The sequence below is a fragment of the Macaca thibetana genome, chromosome 6, assembly GCF_024542745.1.
Source record: "Macaca thibetana thibetana isolate TM-01 chromosome 6, ASM2454274v1, whole genome shotgun sequence".
Lineage (NCBI taxonomy): Eukaryota > Metazoa > Chordata > Mammalia > Primates > Cercopithecidae > Macaca > Macaca thibetana.
In genome coordinates, this window is record NC_065583.1 from 56,960,030 (window position 1) to 56,983,943 (window position 23,914).

At 42.6% G+C, this 23,914-nt stretch overlaps 1 protein-coding gene across 7 annotated transcripts in view; it reads left to right on the top strand.

The window, feature by feature from the left end:
• ZNF608 (zinc finger protein 608) overlaps positions 1 to 23,409 on the top strand; it is a 123,300-nt gene extending 99,891 nt beyond the window's left edge. For 4 of the 7 annotated variants that reach the window (XM_050794543.1, XM_050794539.1, XM_050794542.1 and 1 more), the window contains 6 exons: positions 394 to 2,848; positions 4,890 to 5,307; positions 5,869 to 6,041; positions 8,144 to 8,297; positions 10,302 to 10,383; positions 14,650 to 23,409. In XM_050794543.1, the coding sequence (XP_050650500.1) occupies positions 394 to 2,848; positions 4,890 to 5,307; positions 5,869 to 6,041; positions 8,144 to 8,297; positions 10,302 to 10,383; positions 14,650 to 14,674 (3,307 nt within the window). In that variant the 3' untranslated portion in view covers positions 14,675 to 23,409. Of the gene's footprint in view, positions 1 to 393; positions 2,849 to 4,889; positions 5,308 to 5,868; positions 6,042 to 8,143; positions 8,298 to 10,301; positions 10,384 to 10,693; positions 10,736 to 11,620; positions 12,623 to 14,649 lie in introns of those variants that run through there. The other 3 variants (XM_050794544.1, XM_050794540.1, XM_050794541.1) reach the window with 2 other exon arrangements.
• The last annotated feature ends 505 nt before the right edge of the window (positions 23,410 to 23,914 follow it).

Below are 23,914 nucleotides of genomic sequence, written 5' to 3' on the forward strand. Positions count from 1 at the left end.
TGTGCCTGTAATTGAAACCAGGCAAAGGAGAAATGAGCAATTTAGGACTGAACGCAGTAAAATGCAGATGCTAGATTTCTTTTCTGTCAGAAGATCTCTACTCCCCACCCCTTCTCTCCTGTCTTTGTTTTCATTTTTTTCTCAAAGTGGGAATTTGAACTGGATTGGAAGCTAGCTACTTGAGCTGTTTTTCTTTGGTTTTTCTGAGGAAGAATATAAGCCCTTGGTAGCCTGTTCTTTTGCAGGTGTCAGAAATCGTCAGTCTTTTCCTTGACTGGGCCCAGCCCTTAAGCTACTGGAGTGTTGACTCCTCTTTGCTGCATTGTGTACTTTGTGATTTCACTTGGCTCTTTTGGGGATGCTCATTTTTACATCTGTTACTTGCTTCCCTAGGTTTTGTGAGTCACCAACAAGTGACCTGGAGATGAGAGGGGGCCGGGGCAGAGGGAAGAGAGCAAGGTCTGCTGCTGCTGCCCCCGGCTCTGAGGCCAGCTTCACGGAGTCCAGAGGGCTGCAGAACAAGAACAGAGGGGGGGCCAATGGGAAAGGGAGGCGGGGCAGCCTCAATGCCAGCGGACGAAGGACACCCCCAAATTGTGCTGCTGAGGACATCAAAGCCAGCCCTTCCTCCACCAACAAAAGGAAAAACAAGCCTCCAATGGAGCTGGACCTGAACTCCAGCTCTGAGGACAATAAGCCTGGGAAGCGTGTCCGCACAAATTCCAGAAGCACTCCCACTACCCCTCAAGGGAAACCAGAGACTACTTTTTTGGACCAAGGCTGCTCTTCTCCAGTGTTAATCGACTGTCCCCACCCGAACTGCAACAAAAAGTACAAGCACATTAATGGCCTGAGGTACCACCAGGCTCATGCACACTTAGACCCAGAAAACAAGCTGGAGTTCGAGCCTGACAGCGAGGACAAGATCTCGGACTGCGAGGAAGCATTGAGTAATGTGGCACTTGAATGCAGTGAGCCAAGCACAAGTGTATCTGCTTATGACCAGGTGAAGGCACCGGCATCCCCTGGTGCTGGAAACCCGCCTGGCACCCCAAAGGGAAAGAGAGAGCTGATGAGCAATGGCCCAGGTTCCATTATTGGTGCTAAAGCTGGGAAGAATTCTGGCAAAAAGAAGGGCCTTAACAATGAACTGAACAACCTTCCAGTGATCTCCCACATGACGGCTGCGTTAGACAGTTGCTCAGCAGCAGACGGCAGTTTGGCTGCTGAGATGCCTAAGCTGGAAGCAGAAGGATTAATTGACAAGAAAAGTTTAGGAGATAAAGAAAAGGGCAAAAAGGCTAACAACTGCAAAATGGACAAAAACCTCTCTAAACTGAAAAGTGCCCGGCCCATTGCCCCTGCCCCAGCCCCCACTCCGCCACAGCTAATCGCTATACCCACTGCAACCTTTACAACCACCACCACTGGGACAATACCCGGACTGCCCTCCCTCACAACAACTGTTGTTCAGGCTACACCAAAGAGTCCTCCGTTAAAACCCATTCAACCAAAGCCCACGATTATGGGAGAGCCCATCACCGTGAACCCAGCTCTGGTGTCACTCAAAGACAAAAAGAAAAAGGAGAAGCGAAAGCTAAAGGACAAAGAAGGGAAAGAGACGGGAAGCCCAAAAATGGATGCCAAGCTGGGGAAACTAGAGGACTCCAAGGGGGCCAGCAAAGATTTACCTGGGCATTTTTTAAAGGATCATCTCAACAAGAATGAAGGGCTGGCAAATGGACTGTCCGAGTCTCAGGAGAGCCGTATGGCCAGTATCAAAGCTGAGGCCGATAAGGTTTACACTTTCACAGACAACGCTCCCAGCCCTTCCATAGGGAGCGCCTCGAGGATGGAATGCAGCACTTTGGTGAACGGGCAGGCACCAATCGCACCTCTGCATGTGTTGACCCAGAATGGAGCAGAGAGTTCAGCTGCAAAGACAAGTAGCCCGGCCTATTCAGACATATCCGATGCTGCTGACGATGGTGGTTCCGACAGCAGGTCAGAGGGCATGAGATCAAAGGCCAGTTCCCCATCAGATATTATTTCTAGTAAGGACAGTGTGGTAAAAGGGCATTCTTCAACTACAGCACAATCATCTCAACTGAAAGAATCCCATTCTCCCTATTACCACGGCTATGATCCTTATTATTCTCCAAGTTACATGCATCCTGGGCAGGTCGGCGCCCCTGCAGCTGGAAATAGTGGGAGCACGCAGGGAATGAAGATCAAGAAGGAGTCTGAGGAAGATGCTGAAAAGAAAGACAAGGCAGAGCAGTTAGATTCTAAGAAAGTGGACCACAATTCTGCATCCTTACAGCCTCAGCACCAATCGGTGATCACACAAAGACATCCTGCCCTGGCTCAGTCACTTTATTATGGCCAGTATGCCTATGGACTCTATATGGACCAGAAGTCTCTGATGGCCACCAGCCCTGCCTATAGACAGCAATATGAGAAGTACTATGAAGATCAGAGGCTGGCAGAGCAGAAAATGGCCCAGACTGGGAGAGGAGACTGTGAAAGGAAAAGCGAGCTCCCCTTGAAAGAGCTGGGCAAGGAGGAAACTAAACAGAAAAACATGCCATCGGCCACAATCTCAAAAGCTCCCTCTACTCCAGAGCCTAACAAAAACCATTCTAAACTAGGGCCATCAGTGCCTAATAAAACTGAGGAGACAGGTAAATCACAGCTTCTCTCCAGTCACCAGCAGCAGCTTCAGGCCGACAGCTTCAAAGCTAAGCAGATGGAAAACCACCAGCTTATTAAGGAGGCTGTAGAAATGAAGTCTGTCATGGACTCTATGAAGCAGACAGGTGTAGACCCAACCTCGAGATTTAAACAAGTAAGATTGTGGAGCGTGGCCCCAACAGGGACAGAGCAGTCTGAGACTTGTATTATACATGTCTGGGCTTGATCTGGTTAGACTTCTGACACAGGAAAGAAACCCACATTAGTTTTTTCCTCTGCTCTTGAAAAGTATCTTAAGATTCTCAAGAGTTACTATGTAGCTCTAAAATGTGCATTATCACTATTTTCTGGTCATGTTGTATAGTAAAAGGAACTGTGAACATGTGCTTTGCAGATTTGTGTTTCATGCCATTGACTTGCTCTGTGACTCTGATGAGGTCCCTTAATTTCTTCCTTTCTTTTTTTTTCTTTTTCCTTTTCCTTTTTTTTTTTCCCCTGAGATGGAGTCTCGCTCTGTGGCCCAAGCTGGAGTGCAGTGGCGTGATCTTGGCTCACTGCAACCTCCGCCTCCCGGGTTCAAGCGATTCTCCTGCCTCAGCCTTCTGAGTAGCTGGAACTACAAGCGTGTGCCACCACCCCCGGCTAATTTTTTGTATTTTTTTAGTACAGATGGGATTTCACCATGTTAGCCAGGATGGTCTCGATCTCCTGACCTCGTGATCCGCCCACGCTGGCCTCTCAAAGTGCTGGGATTATAGGCGTGAGCCACCGTGCCTGGCGAAGATCCCTTAATTTCTTAGTCTAAGACGAGGACATTCCACAATGGGGCTGCTGAATTCCCTTCTAACTCTGAGATTCTGAGTCTCATCTCTAAAATATTTATTTTCCATTTTTAAATTTCTACTAGCATCTTCTTGGAAGATAATAATAACTGGGTCCCTGAATTCACATTTCCCATTAATCTTTTTAATAGAATTCGGGGCCCAAATTTCTTTCACTTGTGGTCAGAGATGCCTAGATTTCAGCCTTACTCTCTATGTTGAGTACCCCAAAACTCAGAGCTCAGTGCTGAATGTTTGTGAGGAGGGTGAGGAGGTTTGGGTGGCGGGCCTCAACAGCTGTCCCAGAGGCCCAGAGGTCAGTCAGCTTGAGAACACCTGAAAATTGGTTACCATGAAACCACAAATGTACTGGCACCTTCTGTCATGGTTCAGACATCCTGACCCACTGCAGCCCTGTGAACATTAATTCTGGTATTTCCCAGCACTGCAAACCCCCACTCCCACCCTCACCCCCATGCTTAGATACTCCCTGGTGCATTAGAGCAAGAACCACCAGCCCCCACCACCGCCACCCACACACACATTTACTTAGGCACAACTTTGCATGTTCTCTGAGAACCTGAATCCGCAGTTGGCTTCTATCATGAATGGGATGGGGATCACAAAGGCCATTTAGGATTCTCAGTTTCCCCACTTCCAGAGGCAAAAATCAGGCTGTCACTTCACAGGGCTACAGAAGAATGTTATAATTTTGGGGGTTTTATAGATGGCTTTGTTTTCCAATACAGAAGCCATAATGTGTGCTATTAATTTGAAATTTTGTTTTGATTAAGATGTTAGCACGTAATGAGAAGTGAGCCAATATATTAAGCCTCAGCTGCAGTAGATGAGGAAAATGTATTCGGAAACCAAGAGTTTTTCCTCCTAAGTGATGTTAATAGCTATAGCAATTACTTAAATTTACTATTATTAGCTTGAGTTGGAGTTTTTAACATTCTTTTTTACCTGTGCGAGATATTAAAAGGCAAATGAAGGTAGAATTAAATATGTCTGAGGATGTTATTTAGTGTTGAGGAATGACATTAAGGGCCCAGCTCTGAATTTCAGCAGACCCGAGTTGGAAGCCCAGCTCCACGACTGGGCAGCAGCATGACCTTGACGTTGCTTTGAACTTTAAACACTTGGTTTTGTCTTCTGTACAAGGGATCAATAATAACGCCTATCTGGGACATTATTACTTTGTAAGAGAAGGAGGTAAAACAATTAGCACAGTGTCTAGCACAGAAATAAATGTCAACTTAGTGTTAAAATTAAGAGTACTAGTCCTGTCATGATTATTAACAAGCTTTCTTTAAAATTGAAATTTTAAAACAAATCTGTTGGGTTTTTTTCTTTAAAAAAAAAAAAAATCAGGATCCAGATTCAAGAACATGGCATCATTATGTATACCAGCCCAAATATCTGGATCAGCAAAAGTCAGAAGAACTTGATAGAGAGAAGAAATTAAAAGAGGATAGTCCAAGGAAAACTCCTAATAAAGAGAGTGGTGTGCCCAGCCTTCCTGTATCATTAACGAGCATTAAAGAGGAGCCCAAAGAGGCCAAGCGTCCTGATTCTCAATCAATGGAGGAGAGCAAGCTGAAAAATGATGATCGAAAGACTCCTGTGAACTGGAAGGACTCTCGGGGAACAAGAGTGGCTGTCTCCTCACCCATGAGTCAGCATCAGTCATACATACAGTACTTGCATGCTTATCCTTACCCACAGATGTACGACCCCAGCCATCCTGCATACCGGGCTGTTTCTCCCGTCCTAATGCACAGTTATCCTGGTACGTGTTGTCGGTTCTGACTATATTGGAGGGAAGAGGCGATGTTCAAATATTAGCTGTTAAAAACTCAAGATAAATTAGAAGCTTCAAGAGTGACATTTGTTTTGCTTGTTTTTATGCTGTTTAAAGTCCCAAAGATAAAACTGATTTAATGTAAGTTTTTTAAATGAAATGTCAGGAATCCTTAGCTATAGTTTCCATAGTCTCTGATGGTCTGCTATAGCTGTTAGGCTGACAGATACTTTATTGCCTATAAAAATATTCTAAGCACTTACTGTCATAATCATTATAGTTACTATTCCTTTCACTTAAGCAGACACGTAAATGTATGAAATGGCTGTAAGCTCAATTCTGTTTATAACCTCCCTTCATCAGGATGAATTAACTGGGAGAAGAAAACTGGAGAAGCTAGATACAGTTTAATGATGATGTAGCCCATTGTTAATGTAACCCCCTATTTTAAGATCTCTTTGACTCTTATTCCAAATTCATGTAACCCAAATTATTTTTTTTTAAAGATATAGCCTGTAACTTGATGTGGCATTTGTTTTTTATCTGCAGGGGCCTATCTCTCTCCAGGATTTCATTATCCTGTTTATGGGAAGATGTCAGGGAGAGAAGAGACAGAGAAAGTCAATACCAGCCCTAGCATCAACACAAAAACAACCACTGAATCTAAAGCACTGGATTTGCTCCAGCAGCATGCTAACCAATACCGCAGCAAGTCTCCTGCTGTAAGCCTCCTTTTGTTGTTATTTAAAAGTACTGTGTTTTGGGGAGAAAGGGGAACAAGCTACAGAACAGTCTTGAAATATAAATGGTTTCGGAACCCAGCTGTGATTTCAGGATGCTGTTTTATCCTAATACATAAAGAATGGAGCGTTCAAAAGTAAGATGCTTTCACACATGAGAGAAAATTGTTAAAGCATGTATGGCAGTAGCTAGCTTTTCTGTTGCGAAATCTAGTATACCTTGCTTACCCAGGAGGATGGTTGTTAGGTGGGAATTTAAATTCATAGGAACCAACTTTTGGTGTAAAATATGTTTGATAAGTCATTGAGGAATTAGGTAACAGAGGAGTCTATTTTATATAATTTTTGTAAGTAAGCAGGTCAGAGGCTATAAACTGTTGACCTTTTGGGCAAATCAAGCTTTTCAAAAAGTGTTTTCTTGCGGGACAGCTTTTAAAAATCAGATATTTTACATACAAATTCAGATGACCTCTTTCTCTTAAGACAATAGAAAATCTGGGCCGGGAGTGAGCTACCGCCTGTAATCCCAGCACTTTGGGAGGCCGAGGCGGGCAGATCACTTGAGGTCAGGAATTCGAGACCAGCCTGGCCAATATGGTGAAACTCCATCTCTACTAAAAATACAAAAAGTAGCCTGGTGGTGGTGGGCACCTATAATCGAAGGTACTCAGGAGGCTGAGGCAGGAGACTCATTTGAGCCCGGGAGGCGGAGGTTGCAGTAAGCAGAGATCGTGCCACTGCACTCTAGCCTGGGTGACAGAGCAAGGCTCTGTCTCAAAAAAAAAAAAAAAAGACAATAGAAAATCTTGTTCAAAATCACATGGCAGTAACTGATGGGAGCCAGTAGCCCCATCTGGGCAGTCTGTCCTGCTCCTCATCAATGTGCATGGATGTAAATAAAAGCTCCCCAACCTGCATCGCTTGTCTTTGTTATTAGCTTGACTTCTGGAGAGATTTGAGGTTTCTCCTACTTGAATTGACCCTCCATATTCACATCACCAGTGTTCATGGTTGGAGGTTCATCACGAGCAAAGCTGAGTGCCCATGACATGTAATAAGGCACAGATTTGAGCCTTGCACACTGTGAGGCTCATTTCCAAGAGTAAGTCATGTGGTTTAGGGGTGAGAGCTGTGTCTGCTGTTTTCTGGCCTTAACTCTTTGTCATGTCCCTTTAACTCTGCTGAATAATACAAATATTTGTCTGTGAAAGATGACTGTTCCCCAAAAAAGGTGACTGCTGTAGTCCTAGAGACTGTTGTGAAGAGAGACTAAACAAAAATAGGATAGTGTTTGGCTAGGAAAGAGTTTAAAGTAAATTAAAATAATAGTATCTGCAATGTGTATGAGTCTACCAGAAACTCTATAGAGAAACTAGAAAAGGTGATTTCGGAATTTTTCTGAGACCTTCTTCTTAGTACAAGGATTTCTTTTAAGTGAGAAGGATAACTTTAGTTAAAGGGTGGTTAGGTTCTAAAGGTAGAAAGTCATAGGAAATAAACCATCATTACCCCAGACTATGGTTTGGGGAGATGGGAGCTTCTCTGTGAGAGTTCAAAAATTGAGAGCTTCAAAATGTGGGTGTAAGGACAGTGATTTCTTGTGCTTTATATTGGCATATAACTTTAGGGCATGTTTTTTCAGTAGAACAAAATGTATACAGACACGTTTAAAATTGTGAGATAGGTTCTCTCCATAAAATACAAGTGTAATTAGAAAACTTGACCTTAAAGATATCTCCAAAACTACTTATTTTCTAAAAGTTGTTTATGGGAAGCAATTGGGTACATTCTTAACCTGCAATTATGAATGAATATAGAGAGAAGTCCTCTTATTTCCGTCATTTCAGGAAAACATTGGTGTCACTCGGTTTATTTTGGGTGGAGCAGTTCTTTTTGTGTTGGCTTAATTCCAACGGAAACTAATGCATGTTTTTTTGAAATTCTCTTTAGTTATTAAAGATTGTATCTTTATATTTACTTTTTAATCATTAACACAATATTGTCAAAGGGACGAAGGTGGTTTAGTACTCTTAGAAGTTGATTTTCAGAGCGTGAAGGGGGAAAATTTCTCTTTTTTGTTGCAGCCTGTGGAAAAGGCTACAGCTGAGCGGGAACGGGAGGCGGAAAGGGAAAGGGATCGCCACTCCCCCTTCGGCCAGCGGCACCTGCACACGCATCACCACACCCACGTTGGCATGGGTTACCCGCTAATCCCGGGTCAATATGACCCTTTTCAAGGTCAGCAGCTCTGTCATTATTGTGTCTTTGTCCATTCTGCTTTGGAAAACAGTTGCTAAAATTGCATTTCACATCTTAAAAATATTGAGCTTTGAGTTCACATTAGCTCTCAGGAGGGTTTTTAACACTTATTTCCTAGTGACACAGCTAACGCTATTCCCTCATCTTTGTATTCTATTGAGGCATGAAATGGCTACCACTTAATAATTGTCACCAGTTGATGTTATCGGTGGCTTACTGTTATCTCACAGACTGAGGGTGGTGGCCAGTGTCTGGGGCACTGAATATAACAATCAGAAGATCAGATATCTACTTCAGGGAAATTGTAGAAAAAGGGAGGGATGGTGGGAGGCTTTGGTGAAATTACTTGTTCTGATTTCTACATGCCTTTTAAGTTGCTCTTTTCCGATGGAAATCATGGGAGTAATGTGATCAGGTTTAACACTTTGATAACCTCATTCAAGGGTTCTTCACAGCCCTTCACTGCTGCGACTTCACTAAATGGGAGAATTGAGAAAGAGAAACATGTTTTAAGCCATAGGATTGATATCAGGGAATCTTCACCTTGTGGTTCATAAGTTGAGCATGTATTATTTGTCCCATCTTTGTCATCTCATAGGGGGTGGGTGATGGCACCATCTTTACAATTTGCTAGAATACCCCAGATTGCATGGCTTTAAACAACAGGAATTTATTTTCTCACAGTTCTGGAGGCTGGAAGTTCAAGATCAGGGTTCCAGCACAGCCAGCCTCTGCTGAGGCCTGTCTTCCTGGTTTGTGTGCAGCTGCTGTCCTGCTGTGTGCTCATATGATCTCTTCTTTGTGCATGAGCTGGTGGGTGGGGAAGAGGCAGGGGGAGCCCTTGTGTGCTTTCTTATAAGGACACTAATCCTGCCCTGTTAGGGTCCCACCCATATGACCTCATTTAACCTTAATTACCCCCTTATAAGCCCCATCTCCGAATCTAATCACACTGTGGATTAGAGCTTCAACATTTTGAGGAGACATAATTTAGTCTATTGCACTTGCCAAGTTGCCTCTTATGCTGCTGTGTGAATAGAAAGTAAGATAATATGTTTGAAAGTGTTTCCAAAACTGGGAAGTGATATACAAATGTGAAGGGGTCATTTTTATTTATTCACGTCTTTTTAGTTGGTGTCAACTAATAGTGTTTAAAGAGAGCTTTTCTATTTCTTAAACAAAATAGAGCTTTTCTATTTCTAGTCTAACACATTATACCTATATGTAAATAAAGTATATATGAGAAGAAAATAATTATCTCTTTTAAGATAATATTATTGTTATTGTACTGTCTTAAGTTACCTCTGGGAAAAGAAAATATATCCAAATAAAAGACATAGAAAGAGACAGTTATCTTCCCTAGGTTTGCATTCGTTTACTCTATTTTTCCCCAGGACTGTCTTCTATAGAATTTAAAAGAATTCTCTGTTAGGCAACATCATGCCATTTGGAGCTATTAAGTCTCTGACTGCTACCTTCGTCTTGCAGGGTGAAAGTGAAGAGCATTTCTAAGTTTGATTTACTGATTCTGTGTATCTTATGGGACGCATTGTGTTCAGTCACTGGGGAAAATGTTAAAGTGATAACAATTATTATGGAAGTATTGTATTCTAGGCAAATAGCATGCCGCTTCTGTAATTCACTGTGACTTTTGATTCCTGTTGTTACCTGGCATCTATTATTTCTCTTGAGCTTCCTATTCAGGAATGCATGCAAACCATTTAGCACCATGCAGAGCTGGAGAGATGGAATGCTGTATCTCCTTCGAATAGCTATTAAGAAAACTGCAGAATATTCAAGAAAGGATAGATAGCGGATAGACCACATGGCTTGTACCGTGTCCTTGCTGTATGAAAGAGTTCATGTGTGTGTTCAGGAGAGGACACCGTGCTGCTACTGGGTCTGTGGCCCTTCCCCACTGGGCCTGTATCTACTCTTATCCTTCTAAAGATCACAGACACTCTACATTTTTTTCCCCATTAGGCTTGACCTCTGCTGCCCTTGTTGCCTCACAGCAGGTGGCTGCCCAGGCATCTGCATCTGGAATGTTTCCTGGACAAAGAAGGTAAATATCCTCTACATTTTTAATTAGTTCTAGATAGAAATATCTTAATGGTTGGGAGGAAGTAAGTACAGGATTTTTAGGCCAAAAACTGAACTCCTTGGGTTTTATATCCTTGTAATGAATGTGTTTATTTATGCCAGTGTAAGTTGCTTCACATGCAACTTAAATTCCATGAACCCCGTTCCGTAAGGGTTACGTAGATTAGTAATTAACTGATTAGTTTTTTAGGCAGTTGAAATTTTCTTGGGTTATCCTTACAACATTGCTAAAATAATTCACCATGACTCCCTTTGTTTTATTATGTTTAAAGATAAAGTCGCAAATGGAGACATTTATTTTCATAATACTAAAGGTAATGTTTGTTCTTTGATATTTTAAATTATTCCCTAAGTTTTAAGAAGGAAAATGATTTAAAGGAATTAAATTGTTAGTATTATAAAATTAATATTTTTCACAATGCGTATCATTACTTTGTGTTTATTCACTTTCTCTGGAATTGAATTCTACATTTGAATGGAATTAAAATAAGTCTTATTAGTCTTATGGTTTTCAGGCTTACAGTGACAAATATTGACAGAGGCTGGGCATGATGACCCATGCCTGTAGTCCCAGCACTTTGGGAGGCTAAGGCGGGTGGATCAGCTGAGGTCAGGAATTCCAGACCAGCCTGGCCAACATGGTGAAACCCCGTCTCTACTAAAAATACAAAAATTAGCTGGGCATGGTGGCGTGCGCCTGTAATTCCAGCTACTAGGGAGGCTGAGGCATGAGAATTGCTGGAACCCAGGAGGCGGAGGTTGCAGTGAGCCGAGATTACACCATTGCACTCCAGCCTGGGTGATGGAGTGAGACTCTGTCTCAAAATTAAAAAAAAAAAAAAACCATTGGCTGGGCACGGTGGCTCATGCCTGTAATTCCAGCACTTTGGGAGGCCAAGGCGGGCAGATCACCTGAGGTTGGGAGCTCGAGACCAGCCTGACCAGCATGGAGAAACCCCCTCTCTACTAAAAACACAAAATTAGCCGGGCGTGGTGGCACATGCCTGTAATCCCAGCCACTTGGGAGGCTGAGGCAGGAGAATCGCTTGAACCCAGGAGGCGGAGGTTGCCGTGAGCCAAGATCGAGCCATTGCACTCCAGCCTGGGCAACAAGAGCAAAACTCCGACTCAAAAAACAAACAAACAAACAAACAAAGTGTTGATAGAATCGTGTGCTAAGGTTTGCTTTTCTTTTGCAGAGAATAACAAGATTGGAAATTTACATTGTCATGTGACTGGATCACATGGGGAAGCGCTTTATACAGACATCAGTTCCATGGTGTTAATTTGAAATGCCTTAATGGCAGGCAAAAACCAGTCATTTCATTTTTGTAAATTACAGATTTTATCACAGAGTAACAAATGTTGCTGTAATTAAACTTCTGTTTTATATATATATACGTATACATATCTGTATATATACATATATATATATATAAAAATATAAATATATTCTTTACTTTTTGTATCAGTAACCAGGCTCGCACACACAGGGTCTGCTGCCACGTCGCAAACCACTCAGTAAAGGAAATTAAAAATGTATTTGTCATGTTGAAAAGTGTTAGCCACAAAAGGCTACTTACTTTCTTTTCCTTTTCCTTTAAAATTGTAAATAAATAATGTTATGTATCAGTGTGCCTGAACCTTGCATATCCTTCACATATTTCCCATAAGCCCCTCAGAAAGGCTAACTGTGATGATGACACTTTGGTACAATTTAGATGTCTATTTGGTGGCTCCTGTTAAAGACGCATCAGTGTAAAATGTTCCTGTAGTCACTGTTTGTACTTGTGTATTGTGGAAAAAGTACTTTTGGAAGGCATGGGGTTGCCAGTACCACAAAAACTGTGTTGTACATAATGTAAAGATTAAAATGGGGAAATAATGAGCATCTGTGAATAATGAGGTGTCATTTTTTGATAATCTTGAATGGCAAATAACCCAATAGCCTGTGTACCAGAGACATCTGTGATTGTTCTATTACTTGAATAGTTCTACAGTCTTTTTTTTTTTTTTTTTTTTAATGTTTACAATTATCCAGTTTTAGAGGAGAGAGACTTTAACGCCATTGCCTGGTTACTTGTTTTATGCTGTAATCTAGTTTATTTTATGTAAAATGTATATTGAATGCTTTCCTTTTTTATACCTGCCTTAAATAATTTGGCAATCAGAATTAAAAAGTTTTTTTTTTTTAAATAATGGCTTCTTGTCTGTCTCATGTTATTTTCTGCCTGATAGTCATTCTAATTTTCAAGAAAGGGTTTCTTAATATTATTAATATCCAATGCATAAGATACAGTAAACAGATATTAACTTCTCTTATAGGATACATAAGTATAACAACCAAATAGTGTATTTAATTCGGTGGATGTATTCCCATTTACAGGGTATTTACCCTAAACATGGAATATGATATCATTGGAAATTAGTAGATACAGGTTTCTGTGGTATGGAATGATACTTCAAAGATGCAAATGTTATGACATGTGGATAATAGGGAAAATATGTAAAAAGTCATTTAGTTAGTTAGCTGTCATTACATTGATTTACTAGAATATTTTATGCCAAATTTTAACTGCCTCTTCTTTCCCTTCTTTGCTTCAAATAAACACTTACTGAGTGCCTGCTTTATCCCAAGCACTGCCCAGGGTTCTGGCATACTGCAGTAAATAAAGCAGACACAAATTCCTGTCTTCATGGAGCTTTCATTTTTTGGTGGTGGGATAAACGTATCATAAAATATCTGGTATATAAAGCATGTTAGGTGGTTGATGAATGCAATGAAGAGAAACGAAGCATGGGAGTGGCGCATAGTGAATGTGTGCTGGAGTTTGTAACTGTAAACAGAGTGGCCACTAAAGAGATGAGGGAGGGATCCATGCAGACATCTGGGGGAACATCACTGCAGTGACGTGGAAAAGCAAGTACTGAAGCCCCAAGGTGGGAGTGTGCGTTGTATGTTTGGACTGGTTGATTTCAGTGCTTCATTCCAGCTGTACGTTTTTATTATTTTACTGTAATTGCTAATGACAGTGCTACCACGTGGTTTACTAAAAAGTTCTTTAAACTGACAGAATTTGTCTTGGTGTAATTTGGTTAGTTCTACCTAGAGGCCTTTGCGTCGCAAATGAATAGAATTTTGCAATCAAAAAGAAATGTTTCCCTTGATTTTGAAAGACCACCTTAACGTGTTGCCTTTGCTGCTTGACTTACACGTCTAGTCTATGTTCTTAATAGAGTTCAGGAGGAAGATATTTTTCTGTTAGTTTTCAGTTTTTCTTTTGAATTTCATCCAAGTTGTCATTTATAAGAACATTGTTTATGGTGTTTAATCCTACACATAAGAGTATTTCACATATTTTTCATCATTTTTAAGCTATCAAAGCTTTTTCATTTTTATACGACATCTTGATTCTCCTTGAAGACTTGAGGTAATTTGTTTTATACCAGTTAAGCAAGTATGTTTTCTCTGTTTAGAATATAGTTGGCATCTGTTGGTTGCCTACATGCTGATTCAGTTCTTGACCAACGCCTTAACTGTCAAAGCACAGAAGCAGAACTAAGGTCAACTTATATCTTCACCAGCTGAATTTTCATGTTCTTGTTGGTAGCTGGGTGATACTCTGGACTCCTGATGATTTTCTTGCTCTTAATAATATATATGGAAGTCAATCTTCCCTTTCAGTTGCAAAATGACTAGATGTATGTTTATTACATACCAGGCTTTTTAAAATCACTTCTAATTAGGTGGCTAAATAAATAGGTTATAAATAGCTGCATTGGACCATGTTTAACTCTGCTACTGTAATAAACAGGAATGCTGATAAATACAAAGAGATATATGACCAAAAGCACATTGCAATTTGAATAGGCTCTTCCCCTAGGCTTTTACTGGAACATTATTCATGACCGGTTTACATTAATCACTAAATGAAGTTTTGTTTCTTCCTCTTACTGTTACAGTGTTGTCTTTACTGATGACAATATGAATTGCCAAAGGCCAGGGCTTATTTATATTATGCGTGCCATTTCTCTGGCTGAGTATATAGTCAGTACCGAATGGTAAATTAAAGAGTCCCAAAAGACAAGCATACTTGGCTCCATTATATTACTATGATGAATCTGCCATTAATACGTTCTAATTGTTTTACTTTTATAGACATAAAATCAGTCCCTTTAGTGACTAATAATAGGGTTTATTGATTTTACTAAACATTACTCATTCCAGGCCTGCTCATATCAGCTTGTCCTGAACATATGCAAAAAGCCTGCAGTGCTGACACAGTGCAAATTAACTTCATGGAGAAATGGGAGTGAAGAGTTGTTTACAGCTGTGGTCCCGTTGAATACAGAATATTAAAAACCAGGTAATAGGCTCCGTATAGAACCATTCATTCCTAGATTACAATCTCAGATGGCTTTTTCATGGAAACTTGCCATTGCTGTTCAGCCCAGGTCATTAACACTTGCAGAGTAAAAAGTGTGGCCTTATACATTCACACTGGCTGTGACCCTGATTTAGTGTGGTTTCAGCCCAAGGGTCTGTGAGTAACCAGAATGAATGGCTCTGATTGATGCAGGATAAAAACAGCAGTTTAAATGATAATTACTGGTCATTTCATTCCTTCCCTGACTCTGAAAAAGAGACAAGACAGGCAAAGCCATTTATTATTGTTTTTGTCACTAACCACAGTCATCCATTCCCTGCTTCTTGCAGTAGCCTGAGTCATAAATGTTGTTTACTTTCAGTTAACTTTAGAAGAGAAAACAAAGCAAAGCCCCCAGTCTGACTTTTCATTTTTCTTGACAAAATCACTCTTTTAAGCAAGGGGTGAGTTCTCAACCTTGGCACTATTGACATAGGAGACCAGATAATTCTTTGCTGTTCTGTGCATTGTAGTATATTTAGCAGTACCCCTGACCTCTACTCTGGAGATGCTAGTAGCAACCTCCCCAACAAATTGTGACAACCAACAGGTCGTATGAAATTTAGAACTCATGCCTAGGCCCTGCCCCACAGGTAGAGTGCTGAGTTCTATTGTTCTTTGTTGCTTTTAGAGATAGGAAAGCCATCGATGGTTCCTTGTAACTAGAATGTAAATAGAATGGGGATACTCATTCGACCAATGTGGATAAAGTTGGACCAGACCTCCACCTCTTTAAAAAGAAATGGATGACCCAGATTTTAACATAATAATCAGTAGTTCTTTTAGGTTGAAGATGAATTCAATTTTAAAACCACATCTGAGGGCCAGATTCATTTCACAGCATGTCAATTAGCAACGCTAGCCCACTAAAAATACATATTATTTCTTCTGGAATGAAGGCTGTCAGTGGAAAACCTGGAAAAAATGGATAAATCTTAATTGAGCTGCTGGGATGGAACTCAGATTTTCTTCACACAGGGAGAGGCATTTCTTTCATATACAGGAACAAACATTGAGAGATTCTCACATACACTATACATTTCAGTGAAGTTTTTTTTTTTTTTTTCACTTAGACATTTGAAAATAAAATGAAAGGAAACATCAAAATCTGCAATATGGAGAAAGTTAAAGTATCTAGGGCTGTCAAGAGCACACGGCACGATAACACCCATGGACAAGTCTAGGTTTAGGTCTGATCAGACTGGCCTGACCCTTGGCCAGCTGTTGTCACGTCCCTGCCGGTAATACCTGGAATGGCAAGTAGTACAATGGAACAAAGCTTCTTTCCTGTGTCCATAACAGACGTGGCTAATCATTGCAGCATTCTCTCCACCTGAATGTGTGTGAGACCTCTTAACTTCCTCAGTACAGCTTTCCCAGTAGCCCCTAAAAAACAGACCAAAGTTGACATGCAACACGAAGGCTGTTGGCCACCTCTGCAAGAAACTAAATTCTTATGGAACTAAATCATGACCCCTAGAACTTTCAAGGGTGTCACCCTCACACCCCCCAATTTCAGGCAAGGAGACTTAACATGGCACTATTCCTCCTTTCAACTATTGGAAACTTTGGAAGTTATTTATTTACCTTCAGTGTTTCAACCAACCGTGATTTCTTTAGTCAGAAAAGTTGGGGAACGAGAATTGTTACTTATTGACCCAAATTTCTACTGATTTATGGAAGTGTTATTTTTTTCTCTTTTACTTTCATACTATCATCACGTCTTCTTTGGCTCTCCTGCCACCCTCTTATAATGATCTTTGGTTAGCTAGAGTCCATCCAGATCATCCAGTATCATCTCCTTGTCTCAACGTCACCCGATTAGCAATTTTATTTCCATCTACAATCTTAATTCCACTTTGCCATATAACAAGAGAATCACAGATTCTGGGGATTAGGACGTGGACATCTTTGGGGGCTACCACTCTGCCTGCCACATGCCACACCACCCAACACAAATTCCTTTCTGCCTGGGCAGTATTATTAACACAATAATAATAGTATAATAGTTCTACTGTATAATATAAAATATTACAACTGGTATAATGACCATCATCAAAATTATAGTATATTTGCTTTGCACTTCACATGTGACAACTCATTTAGTTCTCATAGCCACCCAATTACTTTAGAGCTGGAAAAACTGAGGCACCAAGCTAAAGTAATTTGCTCAAGTTCACACCACTATGTGAGTGACAGGACCGTAACCACTATGCTATACTGCTTCAGAGAAGGGCTAATACACTCCCTAGGGAATCGACAAGATTTTCCTTTGCTAAAGTGCTTATTTCAGAGGGGCAAATAACGGTGTGCCTCTCCAAGCTGCTGTGAGACAAAGCCCCTGTACAGCCTCTGCTGGAGCCAGGTGTCAGACCCTTGTTAAACTCCACATTTGAGGCCCAGGATCCTGAGAGCCTAGTGGCTCTTCAGTGCATTGCTGACAGAGGTTGCTGAAAGGTTTACCTTTTTTTGTTTTCTCATTGTCATGGTGGCCCTTGCTTTTTCAATACTCTACCATATGTATCTGATGACTAGAAGCTCAGAATACAGGAGCTGGGCTTCATGGGAACTGGTGCTTGGGTGTCAGAGGCTGGTGGGAAGGCTGATACTTTTGTGATTCTGGCAGAGACTATCATGGGCTCCTACAAAGGGTCATTCCAACGTTCTGACAAAGGGCCCCAAATTTGTACTTCTAATTATCTACAAATGATGTCATTCTTACTGTCTCGGGGGATTTTTGAAAATATTAGAAAGAAGGATGTTCAAACCTCAGCTGTAACTCTTTAAACATCTTCCCCTAACCAGATCCTTCTCCAGTGTATTTTGTGTGTACTGGGGGACAAGGGAATATGTGAAACTACTTGCAAGATATAAACATTTAAATTATAATTTCTGCAGTATTATATTGAAATTGCTTCTTTATTTCCATATGGTGAGAACCTCAAAAAATGAATGCCTAGAATTTTCTTGGCTTTTGTGAGGACTTTGCTCTAAATAGTATGTATTGGGGCAAAATTTCAGAAATTGAAAAATTCTTCCTAATAAGGGTGGCAGGGGCCAGTGAATGAAGGCATCCTGGCCCCCATTTGATCACTGGAGGTCACTGAACTAACTACAGGTCTGAAACAGAAAGTAGTTCCATCTTCCTCATCACTCTTCAGAGAAGGTGGTCCAGCCACCCAACCTGTCCTTCTAGACCAGACGGGAATTTTCCAGGATGGGGGAAGGGGAGTGGAATCCCTAGCCTAGTGGGGATGACCTTTCAGCGTAATAACTATGGAGAGGGAGACTGTCTCTAGCAAGGCTGCTGTACAGCTGGATGTTTTCAGCTGCCTGTAACGGAAACCATGACTGAAACTGCCACCAACTACAAGGAAATGTGTTCTTTCCCCTAACACGAAGCCAAGAGCAGGGTGATCTCCAGACATCATCCTTCATGCTGCTGACTCTGCTCTGTGATACTCTTTGCTCAGTCTTCCTGGCCTTGTCCCCTGTGTTAGGGCCAAAGGAGTTCCAGATCTCTGTCTGGAGACATCAGTGTCCAGGGGAGAGAACTGTGTCTTCCTGTGTCTCTTAGGAGGGAAGAAACCTTCCTCAGACGCCTCTGGCAGGCATCCCTCCCATCTCCTTGGCCAGAACCAGGACACATGCTCACTCCTGAAACATCACCACAAGAGAATGGGATTGCCATGAGTTCCTCAGGCTAAGAAGGATGAGAATCTGCCCCTGAGTCATGCATGGGAGGAGTGGCTCATGGCTTAAGAACTAGGATTCTGTTGGAGAGAATGAAGAGGGGGATGAATATTTTGTTTTCTGAGGCATGAACCTTTCCTTGAGGATAGTGAACCATGGTAGATTCTCCTAGTGTCCTCTGGGTTCTCCTGAGGTGTAAGTCTGGGATGGGTGTGGATGGGAGGCAGACAGTTGTTTGCACTCCAGCAGAACTCACAGACACCCTCCGCTGTAACTGATTTTTCCTTAGAGAATCTGGTGATGAGGCAGAATTAGGATAGCGGGCACGGGGCTGCACTGAACGCACTGTTTCAAAGGAACATGAAGAGATTCAGAAACCTGCCGTCTTTCTTTTCTTTCTCTTCCATGATGCAGCTGGTAGCCTCATTTTCCTGCTCCTCTACCAACCTGAATTTGTCCCTGATTGGGTGAGTGGTGGGGAGTGACCCCCCCAGCAGATCTAGTGACTGCAAACCATTGGGTTGGGATTAATTCCTTCAAAAGAAGGAATTTTGAAAGTGGGTGAGCAGGACATGAGGCAGAATTCATTCAGGAAGTATTTCCTGAGTACCTGTGAGGGGGCTAGGGACTGGGTGCCCAGGTCCTGTGTCCTGGGGACAGGATTCCCAGGCCCTGCCTTCTCCCACTTATAGACAGAGTGGGGCAGCCCCCTCCCACCTCAGGATGAGCACATAGATGTCTCCGTAAAGCTGAGCAAAGCTGAACTCTGCAGACCTAGTGCTGGCCAAGAAGGTCTGCCATGAAGACAAGCACTCACCGTGAGACTCTGCCTCGAAAGCTCATAAACCTGGGAGCCTGCTGTGCTCAGCCTCAGAAACCCCCAGGTGCCCGTGTGTCTGCCACCGCCAGCCCCCACCATCCCCTCAGTGATAAGATACTGGGAGGCAGACCATAAAAGGTGGATTTTATGACAACAGCTTGGTGACCAGACCGTCCCGCAGTCAGGGCTGCCTCCGCTGAGGGCGGAAGCAGGGATGACTCATGGAGAGGCCCCAGCAGACAGCCGAGGAAGCCTCTGACCCTGCAGTGCTGTGGGCTGGGTCACAACGGGACACTGGGGAGCCACAGATGTGCCCAGAGGTAGGGGGATGCTGTGAGTCACTCCACCCCTGTCAGGCACTGGCAGGGAGTTGAGGAGTCAGAAGCAGGGAGAGCCAACACCGAGCTCGCCCGGTACCTGTGAGCAGCCAGCCTCTAAATGGCTTCCAACTTGACAGTCCTCACGCTGTGGCAGTGTAGTTTCTGGAAGCCTATGGGGCCCAGGGACATTCCTGTGACTGATTCCAGTGGATGCGGTGTGCTACGGTAGGTGAACAAGCGGCCTTCCCAGGTGAGCTAGAGGAGGGACTCCCTTGTTATCATCCGGCGGTGGAAATCGATGAATTGGTACCTAACGTGAATGTGATATCCTCCTGGGAGGCCGAGAATCTCTAATCTTGTCCCACTCCATGTCAGCAACTCCGCAGGACTAGAAGCCTCCCTCTGAATGCTTGGCAGGGCTCCCCTGCTTTCCAGGGCCACTGTGCCTTGGACAAGGATGTTTAAGGTATAAATCACAGAAATCTATTCAAGCAAACATAAGCAAAGTAGGCAGATTTAATGTAAGAGCAGAGGGGTTCTTACAGGGGCAAGGGTGACAACTGTGTCCAAGCTTCCTAGGGGCTGGCGCTGGGTGGGACTGAGGAGATCTAGGCACCATGGAAGCTTCTCTCTCACACACATCATGGCTTGTTTTGTCTGCTTTTTTTTTTTTTTTTTTTTTTTTTTTTTTTTTTTTTTTTGTTACTCCTCCTCTGCCCCATTCCTGTCTCTGCACACTGGCTCTCTCTGATTCTCCAAACACATAACCTCACCTGACTGGCAATACTGTCTGTCATCTCCCAGTTCAAATTGCAGATTCTCAAGAAAAAAGGATTGAAGTGGCCAGGCCCCAGGGCCACAGGATAGAATGAGCTTGCTGAGGGAGTGGAGGCTGGGCAGTATGGGGTAGGAACAGTTGCTAAGCTGGCTCCTACTTTTGGCTTCTTTTGACTCCCCACACCACTTTCATCTAAGCCCTTTGTCGAAGGAACATTTATGACCAGGAGCAATCAAGCAAACCAGCTTAGTTAAAAAGAAGGTTTATTGAAAGCGTATAAGAATCTGTCTCATACTATCCAAGGATAGGAGGGAATTGGCAGGTCATAGTGATTGTTGGTGTCTAGAAAATCCCTAAATATTCCTCGAATATCACATCATCTCTTACCTCTTCTTCTCTTGGTGTCTCTGTCCCATTCTCCTGCTTCTGCTGACAGACTGTTTCTACCTCTTTGTGTCTTCCCTGTTCTTGTCATTGAACGTGGCCTGGGATTGCTATGGAGTTCACGAGGGCTCGTTTCTCACCATCATTTAACTGACCTAGACTTTCAGTTTGCACTCCAAATTCCTGCGCCAAGTGCAGTGGATTTCTGTCCGAGGAATAACCAAATGTGGCTGGGCCAGATTTGGGAGAAGTGTATGGAATTATATAGGACTGTCAACACTCCTGTGACTTAGGAGATTCCAAGGATTTTAGGAGCTCTGTGCCAGCAATTGTGGGGTGGCAGACAAAGACTATATATATATATGTATATATACACACACACATATGTATACACACACACACGCACACACTTATTTTTTATACCACAAAAATAGAAATGTCCCCCTTTTCCCTGAGTACTTCCTCTTTTGTCCTACTTTACTTTTTCCATAGTGTTTACCACCAAATGACATGTTATATATTTGTTTGTGTATCTGATTATGGCCTCTCCTCTCATTAGAATGTAAACTCCATAAGAGCAGGGACCTAATCATTTTTTCCTACTATTCTGTCTCCAGCACCCAGAACAGTGTTTTGCCTAAAATAGGCTCTTAAATATTGTCAAATGAATGAGTGAGCAAATGTCATGTCAGGATACAGTAGAGATGCCATTGATCTGCCTCCTTTCTTTGAGAATCTCCCTCACCCACAACCTCTAGAAGGTTTTACTTTTCATAATGAACCCCTTTGGACCTTACCTGACTTTATGCTAATGAGGTTCCCTTGGCGGGTCCTTGGGTAGCTTCAGGAAGGGGCTGGTCGTCAGAGGACCTAACCTCGTGATTAGAGGGTTGGAACTTTTTGGGGGAAGAAGGACTGGAGATTGAGTCCAGTCACCAATGGCTAGTGATTGAATCAGCCATGGCTATATAATGACGCTTCAATAAAAACTCTTCAACAACGAGGTTTAGGGAGCTGGTGAACTGGGCTGCTGAACCCATGTGCTGGGTGGTGGCATGCCTGGAGAGGGCGTGGAAGCTCTGTGCCACCCCTGTCTCCATACCTTGTCTTATATATCTCTTCTATTGGGCTGTTCTGTGTTGTATTCTTCATAATAAAACTGAGATTGTAACTCTTTCCTGAGTTCTGTGAGCCATTTTTGCAAATTATTGAACCACAAGGGGATCACGAGAAGCCTCAGATTTGTAGTTGGCTGGGCAGAAATGCAGGTAGTACGGGGACCCTGTTTGTGGCTGGCACCTGAAGTGAAGGAAGTCTTGTGGGACTGAATCCTTAACTCTATGGATCTGCACTCACTCCAAGTAATGTCCAAATTGAACTGGGTTGTAGGACACCCAGTTGGTGTTAGAGAATTGGAAATTGTTGTTGGGAAAATGATGTAATTTTCTGTAGAAGATTCAGGGAAGAGACATCTGAAGGCACTAAAGGAGCAAGTCATGCAGATGTCTGAGGAAATGTTTCAGGCAGAGGGAAGAGCAGGTGCAAAGGTCCTAAGGTGAGAATGTGTCTGGAGTGTTTAAGGGAAAGCATGGGAAACATTGTGGTTGGAGTACAGGTGAGGGGCAGAATGGCAGATGAGGTGTTGTGTGGATACAACCTTGAGGCTAAAGTTACCTTCAGCTACACAGTCAGACACGCTATCCTGTAATTGTGGGAAAGGCAGATTTAAAATGCACAGATCAGAGTTTGCTGAAGCATTTTAAACTAAAGCATACAGTGAGAAGCAAGTTGAATAAAATGGAGAGGAGGCCAGCCATGGTGGCTCTTATGTGTAATCCCAGTAACACAAGAGGCTGAGGTGGAAGGATCACTTGAGGCCAGGAGTTCAAGACCAGCCTGGGCAATGTAATGAGACCTTGTCTCTACAAAAAAAAAAAAAAAAAAAAAACTAAAAAATTAGCTGAGTATGGAGATGCATATCTGTAGTCTTAGCTACTTGGGAGGCTGACGCAGGAGGATTGTTTGAGGCCAGGAGTTTGAGGCTGCAGTGAGCTATGATTGTACCACTATACTCCAGCCTTGGCGACAGAGTCAGACCCTGTCTCAAAAAAAAAAAAAAAAAAAAAGTGCTACATTAATGCACCTAGGCTGGGGAGCACAAGAAAATGGAAGGGCCACAGGACCTGAATTTAGGGTTGCACAATGGTCACATATCTTGTCGTTCTTTGTGCTGCATCGGCCTTTCCGTCTGGTAATGTGGTTATGAGGGACCAAATAGAGGACGAGGAAACTGGAAGGTGCCTGAAGTGAGCACATGCCTGCTCTATTGGAGAGCCTGGCCAAGGGCTTTAGCATTAGCCTGATGAGCAGTTAAGGGCTTTATTTGCATCTCCAGGGTAGAGGGCAGCTGAGGCCCTTCATGGGTGTCACTGAGTGGCTGAAATAAGACTTCATGGATAGTGAGTGCTTCGTGACCTCATTTATATTTAGGATACAATAAATATTCAGTGCTTCATGTTTCTCATGTATATTTGGTGTATCATGAATATTTAGTACTTTTTTTTTTTTTTTTTTGAGATGGAGTCTTGCTGTGTCGCCCAGGCTGGAGTTCAGTGGCGCGATCCCGGCTCACTGCAAGCTCTGCCTCCCGGGTTCACGCAATTCTCCTGCCTCAGCCTCCTGAGTAGCTGGGACTACAGGCACCCGCCACCACGCCCGGCTAATTTTTTGTATTTTTAGTAGAGACGGGTTTCACAGTGTTAGCCAGGATGGTCTCAATCTCCTGACCTCATGATCCTCCCGCCTCGCCTCCCAAAGTGCTGGGATTACAGGCATGAGCCACTGCGCCCAGCTATGAATATTCAGTATTTACTTGGTTCTTCCTTGCCTTCCTAACTAGGTTCAAACATATATGCTCTACTTACTTTATCCGTCTAACATATCTCCCAGGTAAATAATTTAATTATCTATGCTTAACACATCTAATGATTTGCATCAATTTAATTTATTTTTTTGCCTTCTCTAACAGAATTGAATATTCTCAATTCAGAAAATGGTCATTGCATGAGGCC